A 19,656-nucleotide genomic window follows, 5' to 3' on the forward strand; every position below is an offset into this window, starting at 1 on the left:
CCAAGCGGTAAACAATCCACTAGAAAATATAGTTGGGATACATGGATAGCAATAGACCCTCCAAACCTAATCTACCCAGTGCACCTAAGCCCTCCAAGTTTCTTGCTCCAACGAGGTTGTGCCGAACCTTTTTCTTTTCTAGCTTCTCGGATTCCGCTACTAGACCGTAGCATCAACCAATGAAGATTGGTTCCTTCCTAGCTGCTTCCCAGAAATCCAAACAGCTCTCTCACAGTGATGATTATGGTGAGAACAAGGTTTGGTAAAATGCCTCTCAAGGATTTGACAATGGAGAGGAAGAGAGTTGAGGAATTTGAAGAGACTCTAATGTATAGATTATGGGTGAATCAATCTTGTTTTTCTTTAGGGTTTCTCTCTCAAAATTCTCTCTGGAAGCTCTCTTACATTTGTGGGTAAAAGGGGTATTTATACTGGAGTGGGAGAGGAATGTGAAACGTCAAGTTTTACAAAACAGGGGTGGCTCGCGGCTTGACCTCGCGGCTTGACTAAGTCACGAGATCCAATCGCGAGATAACCGTATGGCCAGTTGTCCTGTTTTGTCTTGTAGTGCTCTAGCTAGCATGACTGTTCACCTTCTGGCATGCTTGGCACGTGTGCTGCGTTAGGCGGCTTGCAGCCGCGAGTCACCCGCGAGGCCAAGCCGTGAGTCTATGTTTTCTTGCACACTCTTGAGCAAAACTTCACTCTATCTCACTCACTACCCTTACATCAATCCCACCTAAATACAGGGTTTCTAAATGTTGAAATACAAGCAAATTTGGCACGGAATAAAGCCAATTAGATGGTTGAATAAATTCAACCTTACATGTTGGAATCATAGGAGTTGACAGAAAGGTTCGAGTAGAACTCTCTGATCAAGGTAGCCGGAGGAGGATGATCAACATTCAACAAAGATAACCAGCCCCTACAGTCAAAGTTTCTCCTAATCTCACCATCTATCTCATCTAACAAAACCTTCCTCTTAGCCTAAACATTCCTACAAAGGTTCAATTTCTCATAAGCTACCTGGTTTTTCTCACTCAGGAACCACTCAATATCAAAGGTGGGAGAAGAAGTAGAGGTGGAGGTCCTATGGGCTCTAATCTTCCTAACCATGATACTAAGGATCAAAAGGACAGACACAAGAGGAATAGAGAGGAAAAAAAAAAAAAAAAACAGAAAAACCAAAGGCAGACTGTAAGTTAACATAGAAATATATAGAAATAACAATTCCATATGATACATGAACAATATCAACACATGATGCATGCTCTAATGTAGTGAGAATAAGTTCAATTGCACTTTAAAGTCACAAAATTGGCTTAAGCTTAGAGTTTAAATAAAAAACCCCAAATTTGAAAACCCACTTTCAAAAATCCAAAAAATTGACCAAATTGATCATTACACAAGATAGATAACATAAATTAATGATCGAAGCAATCAATCTAACAAGCCAATTTCATCAAAATAAGCTTAATTGAACAAAATCCCCAAATCGGGTAGTTTCAAGCCCTAGAAAATCCAATTTTTCCTTAATCATCAGATTGATCAAATTAATCGACAAAAATCAGTTTTATATTGTCTCACAACAAAAACCCATTGATCAATTTCCAAAGAAAAAGCTTAAATCAACAAAAATCCCAAAATTTCATAGGTTCGAAATTATCCCCAAAATGCATGAAAAAATGCATGAAACATGAAAATAAATGAAAAGGGAGGGGCAAAAAGGTCTTACCAGCCCTAAAAGACAAAAACCTTAACAAAAGATTCGAGGGAAAATGAAAAAAAATTGAATTGACTCCTTGACCGATCGAAGAGAGAAAGAGAGAAAAGCTTTTGAAAAAGTTGAAAAAGTGATGAACACGTGAAAAGCTAAGGATTTTAAAAACTCTCCATGCGATTTTTGATTGATCGAAAATTAGATTCGATTGATCAAAAATTACATTCGATTGATCCAGAATCAATCGAGCAGCGATCGAAACGGTCAGATTCAAACCAAAATTTTAATCGTATTTTCAATCGGTTGAGAAACAGATTCGATCGATCGAAAATCTGGAAAACACAATTTATTGAAAAACAGGGCAATTTTATGCAAAAACTCCTTAAAGCATAGTATTTTATAAATAAAATGCATGAGTACGAGATGAAATGCTCTTCAAAAACACTTGTATTGAACCCAAATTTCCCAAAAATAAGATTTTCAATCAATTATCCTTAAATTCTCAAACTTCAAACACGTTTTGCATTAAAAACAAGGAATTTTCTATCTTGGATGGCCAAAACAGAATCACGCACAATAACATATACAAAGTTTAGCAAAGAGTAACTTGTGTAGTATGTGTAACTAGCAAAAACTTGAGATACATGTGAGGTGATATGTGAATAGTAAGTAATCACAATTTCTACAAAATTCATCACATAAATTTGAGAGTGACTATCACCTAAAGAGTTACATCATATAACTCTCACATCTTCTAGAATAAAAGCTTGCAATCATGTAAGTTTCTTGATTTGCCTCATAATATACACACCAATTTTATTTTATTAGAAACTTATTAAAATAGCCAAGATAATGTACACACCAATTTTATTTGATTGGAAAGTTATTAAAACCCAATAATGTATACACCAATTTTAGCATTTAAACCGAGTCTACACCTTATGTTCTTTTTGTGCATTTCCTACAATTTCTCAAGCACAAAATCATATGATATGCACTAAGGTATTCATGATTGGCTAATAAACAGTGGTAAGATGGTTATTTATGCATTTCTCAATAAGATCAAGTCCGACAATCAAAGGCATGTGACTTCAAGATCAAGACAAAGTGATCAAAAACTATAAACATCTTCGCACACAACATGCACTACAAAGCTCAAACTAGTAAATTGCAATAAATAAGCTCATCAAAACTAAACAAGGTACATATACATGTTATGTAAAAATAAATTGGCCAACCTTGATATCAAATCTAAGACAAATAATGCAAAACACATTTTGCTTCCTTTTTTTCTTTTTTCTTTTTTGGAAAAGAAATAACAAAAACAACCTAGAATAAAATGCATGAATGTTATGCAATGCAAATCCTAGAAAAACAAAGAAAACAAAAGTAACAAAGAAGAATGGTCACAAAAAGTAGAGTGATGAAACATAAGGACCATGTCAGAAATACTCAATTAGATTGAGCCTTTTGCATCCAAAGCTTTTTAGATGCAACTCTAGCATTGAAGTTATTCTTCAAATTAGAATTCTGAGCAACTTCAGGATTGGAATAAATGTTTAAAACCTTTACCAACTCACCAATAAGTACTATAGGATCTTGTGCTTGAGGCACAGGTACTTTTGGTTTATTTGCTCGCTTAGCAACTTGCAACTTGAAACAAGAAACAATTTGGACGAATGTGCCCAGACTTTCCACAAAAATGACAAACTCATACAGGTCTATCATGTAACTTGCCCTTAGGAGGATTAGGAGTCTTAGGTTTAGATTCTTGAAGATCAACCCTAATTTTCCTAGGAGGTGAAACTTCTACAGGTTTGACAACCTCATTCACAGGAGGCTCAGAAGAAAGAACAAAATTTGTGGAATGAGTTTCAAGCACAGAGATGCTTTCTACAAAACCTAACCCAGTTTTGTCAAAGGGAGACTTTTGAACTCTCAGCATGTGATCAAGTTTAGAACTTGCAGACCTATTAGTTTGTTCTCTAGCAACAAATAATTCAAGTTTCAAATTCTTAACTTTATCAAGCAAAAGCATGTTCTCAGTCTTCACATTATTCAGCAATTCATTAACATCAAACAATTTCATAAGCAAATTTTTCTTATCAAGTTCAATAGATGCAATTTTCTTTAAGCCTAAATCAACACTTATAGCATCCTTTGCAACAACTTTGCAAAGTTTATTGTAGGCTTCTTATAAATCTGCATCCTCAGAAAGTTCCCCATCAAAAGGATTCTCTTCAACAGCAACAATTTCATCAACTACAGCAGTAGCAGTGAAAGTAATGAAATTTCTATCCTCATCACTACCAAACTCATTGTCAAAAACTTCATCATCACTAAGAGTTACAGTCATAGCCTTACCCTTAGACTTCAAGTATATAGGACATTCAGATTTTACATGACCATACCTTTGACACCTAAAACATTGTTGACCCATAGAATTATTAGAAAATTGACCTATTTTCTCTTTAGGTTTTTCAGTATTGTTCACCTTAGTGGGATCATTCCTCCTAAAATTTCGAGGTTCAACATTGTTTTTACCTTTTACCCTTCTGTTATTGTTCCTAAGAAAATTTCTAAAGTTCTTGGCAAGATAGGCAATCTCTGTAGCAGAGAGCTCATCATCAAATCCACTCACATCAACAGACTTAAGAGCCATTGATTTGGATTTGTTAGTCTTAGGTAGGTCCAACTTATAGGACTGAAGAGATCCTACAAGTTCATCAACAGGGATGGAGTCCACATCCTTACTTTCAATGATGGCAGTCACTTTGGGTCTAAAATCCTCAATCAATGATCTAAAAATCTTCCTAACAATCTTAGGTTGATCATAGATTTCACCCAAATTATAAGCAAAATTAACAATATCATTAAGCTTAGCATAGAATTCACCAAAACTTTCATCATCAGACATTCCAAGCAGTATGAGCAATCTCAATATTAGAGATTCTCTTAAATTCCTCCATAGAAACAGCATTAAAGATATCATTCATAACTTTGCTATTAAAAGTGGCTACTTCTTTCTAAGAAGTTTTCCACTCACTAACAGGAGTAATGGGTTTCTCCCATCGGTATTCAATGGAGTTCCAAACTCTCTCGTCAATAGATTTCAGGAATGCTGTTATCCTTACTTTCCAATAAGCATAATTATTCTCATCAAAGTGAGGTGGAATAGCAAGAGAGTGCCTATGTTCCATGACAACCAGGGTCAAGGATCAACTTTTAGATCAAAGGATCTAAACACTAGAGCTAACCTACTCTGATACCACTTGTTTGTTTTTAGACCCCTTAAAACACAACCAGATTAACCTAGTTATTTAGTCAAGTGATTAACTTAGATAAATTATGTAGTTCTAGGTTAACACAGAAAAATTATATCATTGACAGGTGTGAAAAATAAGAACACAATGATATGATAGCCCAGGAAAACCAAACTGGTAAAAAACCTGGGGAGAATTTAACCTAGCTATCCTCAAGGTAAAAAGAATCCACTATGAAAGAATTGAAGTTTACACAACAGTGACTTAGACCACTAACATCCTATTGCTACCTCGAGTAGGAAACTTACTATCACGACCACGTAATAGCTCTGAGTCCACAGACTACTTCTTTCTTGAATTCACAGCAAGTACAAGCACTCCCGCTTGTATATCTTTAAGCTCTTGAATCTGCAACTGAATTGATCACCAAGCTCTCGACATCAATCTTGAGATTGGAAACCCTAAGTGTATGTGAAGGCAAACATCTCTAGATCTCACAAAAGATTTACACACACAGCATAAAGAGCAACCTTAAAATGTGGCTAAGGTTTTCCCTTTTATACTTAAGACAAAATATAAAACCTTACACATCAAACCGGGCTTAGGCTGAGTTAGAAAATTCTGCAAAAAAACAATTTACAAGAGCTTCGATCGATCGACTCTAATTTTCGATTGATCGAGCCAGGCAGATTTACATAGTAAATCCTGCAGAACACTCGATTCCAACTTTACATATAAACACACTTTGAACAAGTCTAAAACAAGACTAAACGTTTTGATCATGATTTGCCAACATTATAAATTAAAGTTCTAATACATTTAAACCTAAAGTCTTAGAACCCAACATCTTCCTTTATTTCAACCATATGTAGTTTACTTTGTATGTCCACCAACTGATGTGATCTTGCACTCTTCCAAATCCAAACTTTATCATTTAGCACAAATACGAGCTTAGCTTCAACATGACTAGTAGCATCATAAATGACTCCAAGCCCATACCTTTCCAGCAGTATTCCATCTAATATCCTTTAAAAGATTTAACAATCAATTCAATATAATGGGACCAGATTTTTCATTCATAGGACTAGATGTTGTGTTATTTGATATCCTTTAATAGATGTACTAAAAGTGAATTGGGTTATTCAAATACAAACCATTCCGACCAAAGTCCAAAATTAGTACACATATCTCTCAATATAATATCTTGTTATGGATGCAAAAATAATGTATTTGAGGTTTCCATCTTCATAGATTATAGAATTAATATACTTTTCTTTTACTAAAAGATCTTTGAATTGATTACCCCCCCCCCCCCCCCCCCCCCCCCCCCCACAAAAAAATAAAAAATAAAATAAAAATTATAGGGTTCAGAGGAATCTGTTAAGAAAGCTTTGATGAAGACCTTGGCCTATCAATTGGTTGAATGCCTCTCGAAAGAGGTTCAACCATTCCAAGACAGACTATCCTCATATGATTCTCCAACTGTACTTTTTGATGCTGCAAAATTTGGGAATGCTGAATTCCTAAATATATTTATTAGCTCTTATCCTGATATCATATGGATAGCAGACAATCAAAATCGAAGTTTATTTCACATTGCTGTTTTAAATCGGCAAGAGAGTGTATTCAATCTAATATATGAGATTGCCGCAGTCAAGGAAATAATTTTGACCTATGTTGATGACAAAAACGAAAATATCCTACACTTAGCCAGATATTTGGCACCTTCAAGTCGACTTAATATTGTATCAGGGGCAGCTCTTCAAATGCAACGGGAGTTGTTGTGGTTTAAGGTCAGTGTTTGTTCAATTTCAATTTCTTTTTTCTGGTTGCATTTATCAATTTACATCTGGAAAACTGTAGGAGGAAGAAAAGATTGTGCCATCTTCATACCTGAACATGAAGAGTTCTGGGCTAACACCAGGGGATTTATTTCCAATGAAACATAAAAATCTACGGAGAGAAGGTGAAAAGCGGATGAAGGATACAGCAAACAATTGTATGATCGTGGCAACATTGATTACGACTGTGGTTTTCGCTGCAGCTTTCACTGTACCGGGTGGTAGCAGTCAAGACACAGGCACCCCTATTCTCTTGAAGAGTTCTGGGCTAACACCAGGGGATTTATTTACAATGAAACATAAAAATCTACGACGAGAAGGTGAAAAGCGGATGAAGGATACAGCAAACAATTGTATGATCGTGGCAACATTGATTACGACTCTGGTTTTCGCTGCAGCTTTCACTGTACCGGGTGGTAGCAGTCAAGACACAGGCACCCCTATTCTCTTGAAAAGTATTTGGTTTAGGGTATTTTTCATATCAGATGCAATAGCACTATTCTCTTCTTCTTCTTCAATATTAATTTTCTTGTCAATTCTCACATCACGTTTCACAGAAATGGATTTCCTATTATCATTACCATCAAAGTTGGTGTTGGGACTCACCACACTCTTCATATCTATAGCAGGCATGGTGGTAGCCTTCAGTGCCACCTGCTTTTTAGTCTTTAAAAGTGAAATGACATCGCTTCCAATTGTTATAATTGCTTTAGCTGGTGTACCAATTATTTTGTTTGTTTTGCTACATTATCAACTTTGGGTTGATATCATCCGCTCAACATTCTTGTCTAGGTTTCTTTTTTCACCCCCGTAAAAATAGGTTTCTTTGTCTATGTATCCGCTTTTAATGTTTCAAGAGTACCACAGTTTGGTACATAATAATAAAAACTTCTTGAGATTCTATTCAGATAATCTTAATCAAAATTTCATTAATCTTTTTTTTTTCGTTGATTCATCTTGATCAAATTTCATTTGTATTTTTTGTGGATTTTTATTTCCCTAAGCTTTTCAGATGTGTTTCAGAAACAAAGGCGGGCACCAAACATAATTTTTTCTGAAATCTTTGTCATCAAAGGATCTTCTTTGTAGTGGTCCTTCATGTGTTTAAAGATGTTGGTTGTCAAAGTTATCCCAACATTGCATTCAATTGCAATCTGTCGAGCTTGGAGGACAATCATCTTCTTTGTTTTAACAGAATGAGGGATGATCATTTGGTTCTAGCATAATTGGAGGTTTTACGGTTTGAAGATGATGAAGGCTTCTTCTTAGGTGCCATAAGAGAAGAGTCTTTAGCAAGAGGGAAAAAGAAAATCAACTTGTGAGTTTTCTTTTGGCACATTACACCAACCTCCCTTGAGGTTCACAAATTAAAATTTTTTTTAAAACACTATCATTTTTCTTTTTTTTAAAGAAACATAAAATAATTGTTTTGAAAACCACTTCGATCAGGTATACTATTTACCAAAAGCCAAGACCCTTCATGCAATTGGATTAAGACAAAGATTGTACTTGACATGCAATTGAGATTACCTGCAGTGTTTGAGGGAGTTTCTTTATGGAGTTTGGAGTCTTGCATTTGACACTTTGCCATGTAAGAAGAGGCTAATTGTGCAATCCAACATGCAAAATAGGAAAGGTCAAAGCCGAAGTTTCAACAATCGGTGGTGCCTTGTCAGCTTCCAGGGATATTGTTAATCTGTGTATATAGATTAAATTGAAGCAGAATTTGAAATTTTGAAATTGACTTTAGGCTTGACATTTGATGCAAAATTTGCTACAGAAATGACATTGAGAAAGTATAGTATATACATCACACAGCATTTCATATCACTGGCTAAAGACAGACATGTTAGGGCTGAAGAATAGGGAAAAAAAAAAGCAAAACTAAAATGTAAGGAATAAGCAAAGAATGTGGCATATATAGATGTATATAAGCAGAAGCAAAAATGAATGTCAAATTATGAGATTAGACAGAAGCAAAACTACAGCACTGCTGTCTTCAATAAAATATTCATTTAGAGGCCTTAACAGAACACATGAAAGATGTGAGTAATGTAATTTAACACCAGCATAGTTTTCCCCTAACCAGACTGCCCATATGCACGTGTTAGTTTTGTATAAGCTTCAATTTTACGAAGTAGAAAATCTTCACAGAAGACATAAGCATTCCAATAGTAAATATGACTATTATAATAATTGCTAACTTAAATTTAAGTCCAAAGAAAGTTCTCCGTTCATAAGCTCTGAAATAAGTATAGAAAAATGTATGGAAGTGACAATTCACACGAAAAATTGTATCCAAAATTTCAGATATTGACAAGATATCTTGGCTTATTTTACTCTTCCAATCCTTCCAAAATCTCTCTTATATTTTATCTTCTCCTTTTTTTGATATGATTTTAGGGAGTCAGCCTCAACAAAAAAAACAAAGGGTGGGAGGTATGGTTTCCTACCAATAACCTCTCCCAAACCTTGCAAAAATGGGTGCCTTATGCACTTGGTACTACCTTTTCTGATATCATTTAATTTCCGCTTGTTTGTCTTGGCTTTTAGCTTTTAGGTTTGTATTCTTTGTTCCTATTTTTCTTCTTAAGAACCAAATAAAAATAAGAGAAGCAAAAAGATAAAGGATGAATCCATATGTTATACAAACTCACAAGCCAATTCCTTTACCCCCACTAGCTAGGGAGTCAATTTTTTAAAAACCAAAGCAAACAAAAAACTGCAAAGGTAAAAGATTTTAAGGTTGGATGGGGTTCAAATAATTAATAACAATTTAAATAGGATAAATTTGTAAAAATTAGCCATGTTGACCAAAACTATACCTAAAGAAATTTAAACAATCTTTAAAGATACTTTCACAACTTATATAGGAAAAAAATTGAACCTCATGAAGCAGAGGTCACTTCCCTTAGGTGCCAAAACTTATTGAGATTTAAGATGAAAAAGAAAAAAAAGAAAAAAAGAAGAAGCCATAATACTAAATCATAAATAAGCAAACTAATAGGATAAGTGTAATTAATCCTTCAAGTACAAAAGCATAGTTTCATAAAGAAACAGGATTCCGAGTTTCACATTGTAACATCACAAAAAAAATAATAATAATAATAACAACCAAAGAGCTTAAATTTAAAGCAATACAAAGAGAGCGGATCATAACTTACAAAATTCTCAAAAAAAAAAAAAAAAAAAAAACCAGCACGGCCCTTTTCTTAAAAGCAGCACCCATTCACATGCAAAAGAACACTTCTTAAATCTAAATTCAACAAAGAAAGAACCAAAACATCAATCATAAACACCACGTTCGATAAAATGATGCCGCACTGTCTCACAAATGATGGAAAGTATTCATTTATTATTTGGTTAACAACCACAATAACTCAAATGACAAATTTAGAATCAACCCCAAACTTCTGGAGTGAAATGCATTTTACTTCCACAATTTCATTCTAACTTTACAATTGCTCATATCTATAATCTCTATGTTTATATTTGTATTTATATTTATTGTCCAATTGCCTATGAGCTGTGGACAACGGTTTTGTTTATTTGGATTCTAATGGGTTATGCCAAAGAGGATTATTGATATGTTCACAGCTTGGCAGGGTTCTTTTGGTGCCCGTTTGTTTCAGTGTTTTCAGCCCAAAACACGCGTTTTCAAAAAAGTCAGCCCAAAAATAGTGTTTGGTAAGTATACAACGTAACTTTTTGGAAAAATTTGTGTTTTATATTTGTGAAGAAACGCGCGTTTGAGTTTATGGAGCTCTGGAGGTCCATAAACAAAAACTTATGCACGTTTTGATTTTGATCCGTTGGGCTCTTCCAAAAGTTACAAAATTATTCTTGATAAATCATCAGTTCTCATCTCATCTCTCTGCTCTCCCAACAAATTTCCAAATCCAAACACAAAAAAATCTATAACAAATTCCCAAATCAGCTAAGGGGAAAAAAAAAAAAAAAAAATCAATCCCTTGCAAATTAGGATTCCTTAAAATGCAAAAAAAAAAAAAAAAAAAAAAAAAAAAAAAAAAGAATGTAGCAAAATCTTTCAAATGGAGTTTGTACCCATCTTGCGGTGGATGAGTTCCGGTGGAGAAGAAGTTGAAGAGTCTCTCCAAGAGGACGGATGAGTTCCGGTGGCTCTTAGAACACGTCGGGAACGCAATCATCAAAGTGACCGGCACCAAAACAGTCCCCGCCATCGCCATCTTTGGAATAGAAGCCGATCTGACAAGAAAATGAACGAACGAAAAGGACGGAAAAAAAAATTCTGCAAAGAAAAGGATACAGATTTACTCTGGAGTTGGATGAGTTGGGTGAGTTTGGTTCAGCTCACTGTGGAACGAACGAAGGAAAAAAAATTCTGGAAAGAAAAGGACTGAGGAGAAAAAAAAAAATCCTCCATTCGTTTTGAAGTGCTAAGAGGAAAAAAAAAAAAAAAAAAAAGGAGAGCTGTGGTGGAACGTTCTGGACTTAAGAGGAAGTGGTATGAAATGAATTAAAGAGGAAAGGAGGAAAAAAAAAAAAAGAGTGTGGGTACGTGTGCGGAGGAGAAAAAAAGAGAGGAAAAAAAAAAAAAGTAAGGAGAGCCACGTGTGTGGAGAGAAAAAAAGAGAGAAAAAAAAAAAAAAAAAAACGTTATCACAATATTTCCACAATAAATTTTAAGGTAGGCTATTATTAGTTAATATTAGTGAGAAAAAAATAATTTTAATAGTATGTTAAAATTAAAATCAGTATCAATTTTTATCACAATACTTTCTTAATAAATCTTAAGTGGTAGGTTATTATTAGCTAATATTGGTAAAAAAATAATAATTTTTTTAGAAAGAGAAAAATTGATTTAAATATAATGAAATAGTTGATTTAAGTATGAAACAAACTCACATAAAAATTTTTTTAAAAAAAAGTATGAAATAAATTCCCCTATATACACATTGTCCTTTTTGGTAATTTATCCCTCAAACTGCCACTTTTATAAGTGCTGACCAAACACTCAGCTTTTTCATTATGCACTTTTTAACAACTTTTACCAAATACTGGGCTTTTTGAAACTCCACTTTTTCATTATGCACTTTTAACAAAACTCCACTTTTTCATTATACACTTTTACAAAAAACTGAACCAAACTCACCCTTCGAAGGCATAGAAATATAGCCTTTTGGAAGGCTATGCCGCATTGTATCTTGTGGTGTCTTTGGCAAGAACAGAATGCCAAAAGTTCTGAGGATGCAAACGGTCTATCCTTGAAGTTAAAGCCTTTCTTTTGTATCTTGTTAGATTGGAGTGTTGCTTTTCATTCTTCTCCTTGTTTTACTCTTTTAGATACGTTCGAGCACTGTAGTTTGAGAGTTTGATTGAACTTCATCATGAGTACACTCCCGATATACTTGGTATCTGTTTTTATAAAAAATAAAAAAAAATAAAAAAAAATTGTTACTTATCAAAATAAAATAATAATAATCACTATTATTAATATTATTATTATTTTGGCAATGCAATGGCAGAGATCCAAAACCTAAGACCTCCAGCATTGGATGAATCCCATTTTTTCCAAAGGAGTTTGACGACTCGTGCAAATTTTAAGTAATAACTTTCTATCAAATTTGTCTAAAATACGCCTGTGAATAGTTTCTGCCTAAAATAGATATCAGTGTGACAAATTCTATTCATGAAAAATGATTTTTTCAGATTGTGCATCTCTCAACTGAAAAATCTTCCTCATTATGTTCAGATACCACGCAATTGAGAAAGAAAAATATGGCTATAAAAATGGTTACACCATTATGACTTCTCCAACATGAACAACCAGAATCTAATAATCTAATTAAATGTCTGAGAGCACACCTCAATGTCAGCCATGTTGGAACATACAGAAGCTGCCAACGAGTTCCATACAGAAAGTTCTGGCTTCATACCCTGGCTAATCATCTCCTCCAACCACAAAAGAGCTTCGTATTGCCTGCCCACAGAGCAAAGACCCCTGATAAGTCTATTATAAGTATCAACACAAGGCCAATATGATTTTATTAACATCTCCTGCAACACGTGACTTGCTTCAAGATATCTACTTTCACAACATAACCCATCAATTACAATGCTGTAAGTTTCCTTGTCTGCATTGCAACCCAATTTCTTAGCCATATTCTTCAAATACCCAACAGCAAGCACTGATTTCCTCTCATTACACAATCCTTTCAGCACAATAGTATATGCCATTACATTTGGTAAACAATTTCCCTCCATTTCCTCTTCAATTACCTTCACTGCCTCATCAACATTCCCTCCCCTACACAATGCTGCAACCTTGGCTTCAAAAATTATGTTTGTTGGCCTAAATCCTCTTTCTTTCATTTGAATGATAACTTTGTTAGCTTCACTAATCTTACCTTCATTGTAAAGATCAATAGCCATAGCACTATAACTAGCCAAACTGGGAATCCCACCTCTGATCAAGGCCTCATTAATCAAGCATTTGGTGCCTTCTATATCTTCACCACTACTACACTGACTGAGATCAAGATGCTGGAAACAGCGCTTAGGAGCCTTCAGCCCCTTCCTTAAAATCTTACCAAGAATTTCCACAGCCTTTTCAACTTGCCGATTATCACATAAAGCATATAACAAGGTTCTATAGACTACAATATCCTCACCACTACCCTTCTGAGAGATCCTCCAAAACATTGAATACAACAAATGTGTGGCCTCATTCATCCTCCCGTCTTTACACAATCCTTTCATTAGAATCCGATAGCTTTCCTTATTTGGATAGCAACCTTGATAATTCATCTCTAAGAAGATTTGCAATGCAAGATCAGAACGACCCCTCTGGCACAGAGCATCCATGAGCAAGTTCAAAGATCTAATTCGAGACTTCACTTCCCACCCATAAGAGCTCTCTAAGAACAAATGATGAGCAGCTTCAAGCTTAGATTCATTGACCAATATCTGCAACAGGGTATTGAAAGATTCTGTCTTATTCACGCAGTTGAACTGAGGAATTCTTTTAAAAAGAGAGATTGCTTCATCTAGCAATCCAGCTCTTGCATAGGTTTTGATTGCATTAACAAAGACAGAATCCTTGCATTCACATGAGTCCTCATTCATCCAATCAATCACCTCTTTCATCTCACAAATCTGACCAGCATTTCCAAGGATGCCAATGATGGTGGCATAGACTGGACCATTATGACAGTAACTGGGGTACTTGTATTTGGCTTCCTTGAAGATTTGAAGTGCTGTTAATGGGTTTTTCTGGTTCCGAATAATTTGAGAAAGGTGTGTCGGTGTCAAAAGTCTTGGCCATCTCACAGTCATAGTGTTTTAACTTTTAACATCTGCTACACCTACTCAATCATAACTCCAACATCTGCTACATCATTTGAAAAATTAATCCTCAAATATAAGCAAATAAATTAGCAATGAACACATAATATATAAAAAAGCCAAAACTCAAAAGTGAATCCCAGGCCTGTATTGTGCGTAGGCTTGTGATTGCATTCTTTGTGTAAATAAATAATAAGGATTCCTTGTATGAGTTCACTTATATTGAAATGCTATGTTAGGCCAACTCTTGCTTTGGAAAAAATTGAACCACCAACACGCAGAGTCTTTAAGTCTTTATATATTGGCTGTGTTGGGGCGCACTTAAGCACATAAGCCTCTTGGAGCCTAAGAGCACTTGACTCTGACATAATTGCAGGCATTTGGGTAACCTTAGTAGATTTACCATGTTGTTTTATTCTGTTATATGTTATAGAAACTCACATGCCACTTCTTTTGCTTCCTTTGGCTCAGGTGCCAATGTTTTAAAACCAGACCAAACAACCAGTCTAAAAAGGTTATTTAAACTGGGATGACATCAAAACTAAGTTAATTATTAATTAAATTAATAATAAATAAAATAAATTTGGATTAATAGCAAAGATAACTAAAAATATTTTTAGAAATTTTAATAATTTTTAAACAAAATTTCACAACTTTTATAAGAAACATAGTCAACAATAAATCTAAAACAAGCAAAATAATATTAGACAAGTGTAATTAATCTTTCAAGTACAAAGCATAATTGCATAAACAGAAGGAAGTGATAGCTTCTGTTAGTTTTTTGTGCCGTTGAAATGGTTAAGGCTGAGAAGGCTTTATGTATTAAAGATTGCATTGTTCCTAATTGGGGATTCATTAACAATTATGATTTCCATGAGCTAGGCAGATCTGGTTTTGTTGGAATCGTGATACTATTGAGTTATAATTTGTCCATAGCTCTCATCAAGTATTTCATTGTGAAATCACTATAGTTAAGAGGCAGTCTTTTTCTGCTTCTTTCATTTATGGCTCCAATAATGGAGATACTAGAAGCCTATTATGATCTGATTTATGTAACCTGAAATGTCTTGTGTGTAAGAAGCCCTGGGTGCTTGGTGGTGATTTTAAACCATGTAAGGGGTGCGGGGGAGAGATTTGGGGTTAGAAATCCTCTTTGTTTGAGGATGAGTTTTGTCAAGGATTTCAGGAGCTAGAAGTGTTAGATATCATCCTTACATTGATGCACTATACACTTGGTCCAAAAAGGAAGCATGATCACTTTCTAGACAGGATGTTAAAGAGTGTTTTTTAATTGTTATTGGTTTGACTGTCTTCCCCATACCGGGGTTGGATTCATTTTGCCAGTTGTTTCAGACTATGTTTCTGCTTTTAATGTCATCAGTTATGGCACCAAGCCATTCAAGTTCTTTGATTTCTAGACAGATCATCCTAAGTTTCTTGCACCAAAAAGGAAGCAGCAACTAAGGGAGTAGGGAATAGGGAGCATAAGCAAATAACTAGAGCTGTTTGGAGCAAAGAAATTAATGGTGTTCCCATGTTTAGATTGTGTGGGAAGATGAAGTTGCTTAATGTTGAGCTGAAGAAATTGAACCAGAAATTTTTTGGTGGTCTTCCATTAAAAGTCCAAAAAGCTAGAGAGGATCTAGAGGATGTACAAAGAAGACTTCTCCTCCCAGGTCAGCAGGCACTATTACAGAAAGATAAGGAGAAGCTTCATTGTTTCATAGGTTTAAGTACTGCTGGGCCCAAAACAGCATACTTCCACGGAATTCTGAAAGTTAGGAATGCAAAAAATCAAATTAGGTGCTTATATGACTAAAAAAGAATGAGAGTGGAGGATCCTCATAGTTCAAGAGTTGGCTATTAGTTTCTACCACAAACTGCTTGGGTATCCTGCAAGGACAGATGAAAGAAAATTGGAGAGCCTTTCACAGCTCATACTAGATAGTATTCCTAAGCATAAAAAGCAAGTGCTTCAAAGGGATGTTACTGTTGATGAAATCAAGTAGTCTATATTTTCAATGAAACGGGACAAAGCCCTCAGTCCAGGAAGCTATTCTGCTCATTTTTTCAAGCATGCATGGAAAACAATAGAGAGGATATGCTTGCTGCTGTCAACTCCTTTTCCTCAGGTAAACTATTTTGTGAGGTTAATTCCACACTATACCCATGGTCCCTAAGGTCCCAAATCCTTCTAGAATGCATCTCTTGCTGCAACATCAACAACAAGTGTACAAAAAAATTAGCTAACACATTAAAGTTGGCTTATTAGTGTCATTAGTCTTGTTCAGGCAGCTTATTCCAGGTCATAGCATGGCAGAGACATTCTCTTGCAGGCTCAGGAATTGGTGAACTGCTATCATAAAAAAGAGGGACCAGGTAGATGAGCTATTAAAGTAGACCTAATGAAGGCTGATGACTGGGTGGACTGGAACCTTTTTCTGAGGTGCTTGTCTGCCTGTATTATTCCTGAAAATTGGTGCATCGAGTTGAGGTTTGCATCACTTCACCTAAGTTCTCTGTTGTCTTTAACGATAGTCTTGTGGGGTATTTCAAGGGTGGCAAAGGATGGAGATGGCCTGATCCTTTGTCCCCCTATTTGTTTGTTATTGCTATGGAGGCTTTAGGAAGCTCATGATGTCTAGAGCTATAAAAGCAGTAGGCTTCAAGTTTCATCCTAGATGTGAAAAGCTCCAATTAACCATTTTATGTTTTGGTGATAATAAGATCATCTTTACTAGTGCTGACCTAGGCTCTGTTAGCATCACTAAAAATGTGCTCAACAAATTCAAAATTCTTTCATGTCTTCAAGCCAATACTGGCAAGAATGAAATCTTCTTTAGTGGGGAATTTGAAGGTACAAAGTTTGCTTGCAGTTTGTTGAAGCCCAACTGCATCTTAGATATTTAGGCTAGCATTTGATATCTGGAAAACTGTCTTGTAGTCACTGCAAGCCTATAATTGCAAAGATTTCAGCTAGAATAAATTCCTTGTGTGCCAGAAAACTTTCTTTTGCAGGGAGTATACAAGTTTAATAGACTAATATCTTCATTCTTCTAGTTAAAGTGTTCAAAGAGATCAAAAGGTGCTTCAACAGATTTTTGTGGACAGGTGCTCATTCTATGGTCCCTAGAGTCAGAGTAACATGAGATGTGGACTTCTCTCCTAGATCAGGAGGATTGGGGCTTAAAAAGCTCCAGGACTGGAATAGGGTTGATATTACTAAGCAATAAGCATATATGGGATCTCTTTATAGATGCAGGTTCCCTGTGGGTCACATGGGTGCACACCTACCTCTTACAAGGCAAAAGCTTTTGGTATGTCCACATACCCAAAAGTTGCTCATGGGGTTGGAGGAAGATACTAAAGCTTAGAGACATGGTTAAACCTTCATTTAGCCATCCTATTGGTAATGGAGTAAGAACTGTACTTTGTCATGGTAACTGGAATTCTAAAGGTGCTTCATTTCCAAAGTTTGTATTCAGATTGGTATTTGAAGCAGTGTATAGTTTTGATGCTAAAGTCTCAAGTACTCTTCAAGAAGATAACTTGATCTATCCCCAAGCTAGAATAGCATGTGTTGATTATGTTCACTGGATCCCCTCTAACTCAAGTATGCTCTCATGTTCTTATGCTCAGAATAAAATTCAAGTTAAACATGAGATAGTAAATGGGGATAAATTGTTTTGGCACCCTCTTTGTACTCCTAAACACTCTTAAACAGGGAAATGAGGGTGATATCATATTCTTTTTCTATAGAAACTTTAAACAGAGTCGTGATCATTTGTTCTTCGAGTGTTCTTTCACACATAAAATTCAGAGCAACCTTATGCATTTGTGTCAGTTTCACCAATTAGCATGTTCTTGGGATTAAGTTCTCAAGTGGGTATTGATAAGTTGAAGCGTGGGCTGCTGCTATCTACCACAAATGTATTCAGAGAATTGCAAGGACATTCAATTGGAAGATTTTTTTTTTGTCAGAGAGAATTGCTACTGTGTATTTTCTTATATAGAGCTTATCATGATATAATATCTCACTTGATTCATTAAATACAAACAAACAAAAGTTTTCCTAGATTCACACTGTACCAACTTAATCTAAAGCAAAATAAAAAGATGAAATCACAAGTCATAACCTAAAACACACAAACAAAAGCACTGCCCTATTCATAAAGCAGAACATATTCCTAAATCACAAATAAATTCAGCAAAAAGAAAGAACAAAATGAATGAATCATAGTTTTCAAAACCCAAGTTCCCAAAAATCAAAGGCGCCATACCATATTCAAATAAATAAATAAAAAGTGAGCATAACAACTTACCGAAACTGTGAAGGAGTGAAGTGAGGAAGAGAGAGAAATGCGAAGAATGGGTCACCCACTCACGCCACAAAACTGTGACGTATTCCCTGCAAAGAACTGCAGTGAGACCAGAGTCCAGACAGACTGTGGATTGTATTCTTTTACTAAATATTCGAGAAAAACATAATGATCCGACCCGGAAAATTTCCGGGTCCTCTACAAATTTGCTAGTGATTTATTAGAGAAGAACCTGGTTTAGGAGGACGGTCTGGTCCGGTTTTCTACTCTCTCTTTTTTTTTTTTTTAATTAATGATTTTTGGTTTTTTTTTTTGGCTGAATAATTGTATGTGAAAACATGAGGAAGATTGGCCCTTTATTGACTCGAGAAAGAGAAAAATTAAGAAGAGTGAAAAATAAAAATAAAAATAAAATAACTGAGAATGTAAGAATCAAAGAGAGAATATTTTGAGAGTATGATTGAAAATAACTGAGAATGGTGAGAATCAACCTAACCTATCATTTAGTAAGTTGGGTTTGGATTGACCTATTTTTTCACTCGTACTTATTTTCATTTTCCAGGTTTTTATTTAAACCTCCACTATTCATCCCACTCTTCCCATTTCAACTTTTTCTTTATATATATATATATATATATATATATATATATATATATATTATATAATGATTTTTTTTTTTTTTTGGAGAAACTATATAATGGATTTTTAATCTACTGTACTTGTTACCAATTAATAAAAAGCATCATCCTATCTTTTTTTCCTATGTGATTTAACATACTAACTAGAGTAGAACATTTGGTTGTTAACTTTGACTCATTTCAAAGATGAGTTCTACCCAGAAGTTTATAATAATTATCTACTACCATTATAGGTTAAATTAATGCCTCCAATATATATAGTCAAGGGCAAATTAATGCCTCCAATCTATATCTATATATAATAATAGGTGAAGTTGAGAGAAACTCAAATTAAAATTCCAAATTAGAATTCTAATTTTACGTTATGTGTCCTAAATTATTTATTCTTAAAGAATTTTATTTCTTAATTTTAGAATCAAATATAGGACCACATTATAAATATTCATCCAAGTAAGTTATTAAGTTCAAAAACCAAAGAGTCTAAAATAAATGAATTGTAAAATAAATAAATAAATAAATGCTTCACAATAAAATAAAATGGAAAATTTA

The 19,656-nt window shown here is 34.8% G+C and overlaps 2 protein-coding genes across 4 annotated transcripts; one reads left to right on the top strand and one right to left on the bottom strand.

Annotated features, from left to right (window-relative positions):
* Positions 1-5,827: 5,827 nt before the first annotated feature.
* Positions 5,828-18,710, bottom strand: LOC126705450 (pentatricopeptide repeat-containing protein At1g05600-like). 3 transcript variants are annotated; one of them, XM_050404476.1, is made up of 4 exons: positions 18,473-18,709; positions 12,672-14,193; positions 8,355-8,520; positions 5,828-6,009 (listed from the first exon to the last, which is right to left on the bottom strand). In XM_050404476.1, the coding sequence occupies exons 2-3, from the start codon at positions 14,139-14,141 to the stop codon at positions 8,497-8,499; spliced, it is 1,494 nt and encodes a 497-aa protein (XP_050260433.1). In that variant the 5' UTR covers positions 14,142-14,193; positions 18,473-18,709; the 3' UTR covers positions 5,828-6,009; positions 8,355-8,496. The 3 variants fall into 3 exon arrangements, with proteins under 3 accessions (XP_050260433.1, XP_050260432.1, XP_050260431.1); XM_050404475.1 differs by lacking the exons at positions 5,828-6,009; positions 8,355-8,520 and adding an exon at positions 11,786-12,221 and having other exon boundaries at positions 12,672-14,196; positions 18,473-18,710; XM_050404474.1 differs by lacking the exons at positions 5,828-6,009; positions 8,355-8,520 and adding an exon at positions 11,786-12,221 and having other exon boundaries at positions 18,473-18,707.
* On the top strand, positions 6,378-7,678 carry LOC126704760 (ankyrin repeat-containing protein NPR4-like). Its single transcript, XM_050403771.1, has 2 exons — positions 6,378-6,776; positions 6,847-7,678. Exons 1-2 carry the CDS (start codon positions 6,378-6,380, stop codon positions 7,636-7,638), a joined length of 1,191 nt encoding a protein of 396 aa, XP_050259728.1. The 3' UTR covers positions 7,639-7,678.
* Positions 18,711-19,656: the final 946 nt, after the last annotated feature.

The sequence above is a fragment of the Quercus robur genome, chromosome 11, assembly GCF_932294415.1.
Source record: "Quercus robur chromosome 11, dhQueRobu3.1, whole genome shotgun sequence".
Classification (NCBI taxonomy): Eukaryota; Viridiplantae; Streptophyta; class Magnoliopsida; order Fagales; family Fagaceae; genus Quercus; species Quercus robur.

Excerpts from the sequence above, each read along its gene's own strand:
- LOC126705450 (XM_050404475.1), bottom strand. The coding sequence starts at position 14,141 with ATGACTGTGAGATGGCCAAGACTTTTGACACCGACACACCTTTCTCAA. Across the intron at positions 12,222-12,671 it reads CCAACATGGCTGACATTGAG|ATACCAAGTATATCGGGAGT; the intron begins GTGTGCTCTCAG and ends TTATAAAAACAG.
- LOC126704760 (XM_050403771.1), top strand. The coding sequence starts at position 6,378 with ATGAAGACCTTGGCCTATCAATTGGTTGAATGCCTCTCGAAAGAGGTT. Across the intron at positions 6,777-6,846 it reads GGGAGTTGTTGTGGTTTAAG|GAGGAAGAAAAGATTGTGCC; the intron begins GTCAGTGTTTGT and ends GGAAAACTGTAG.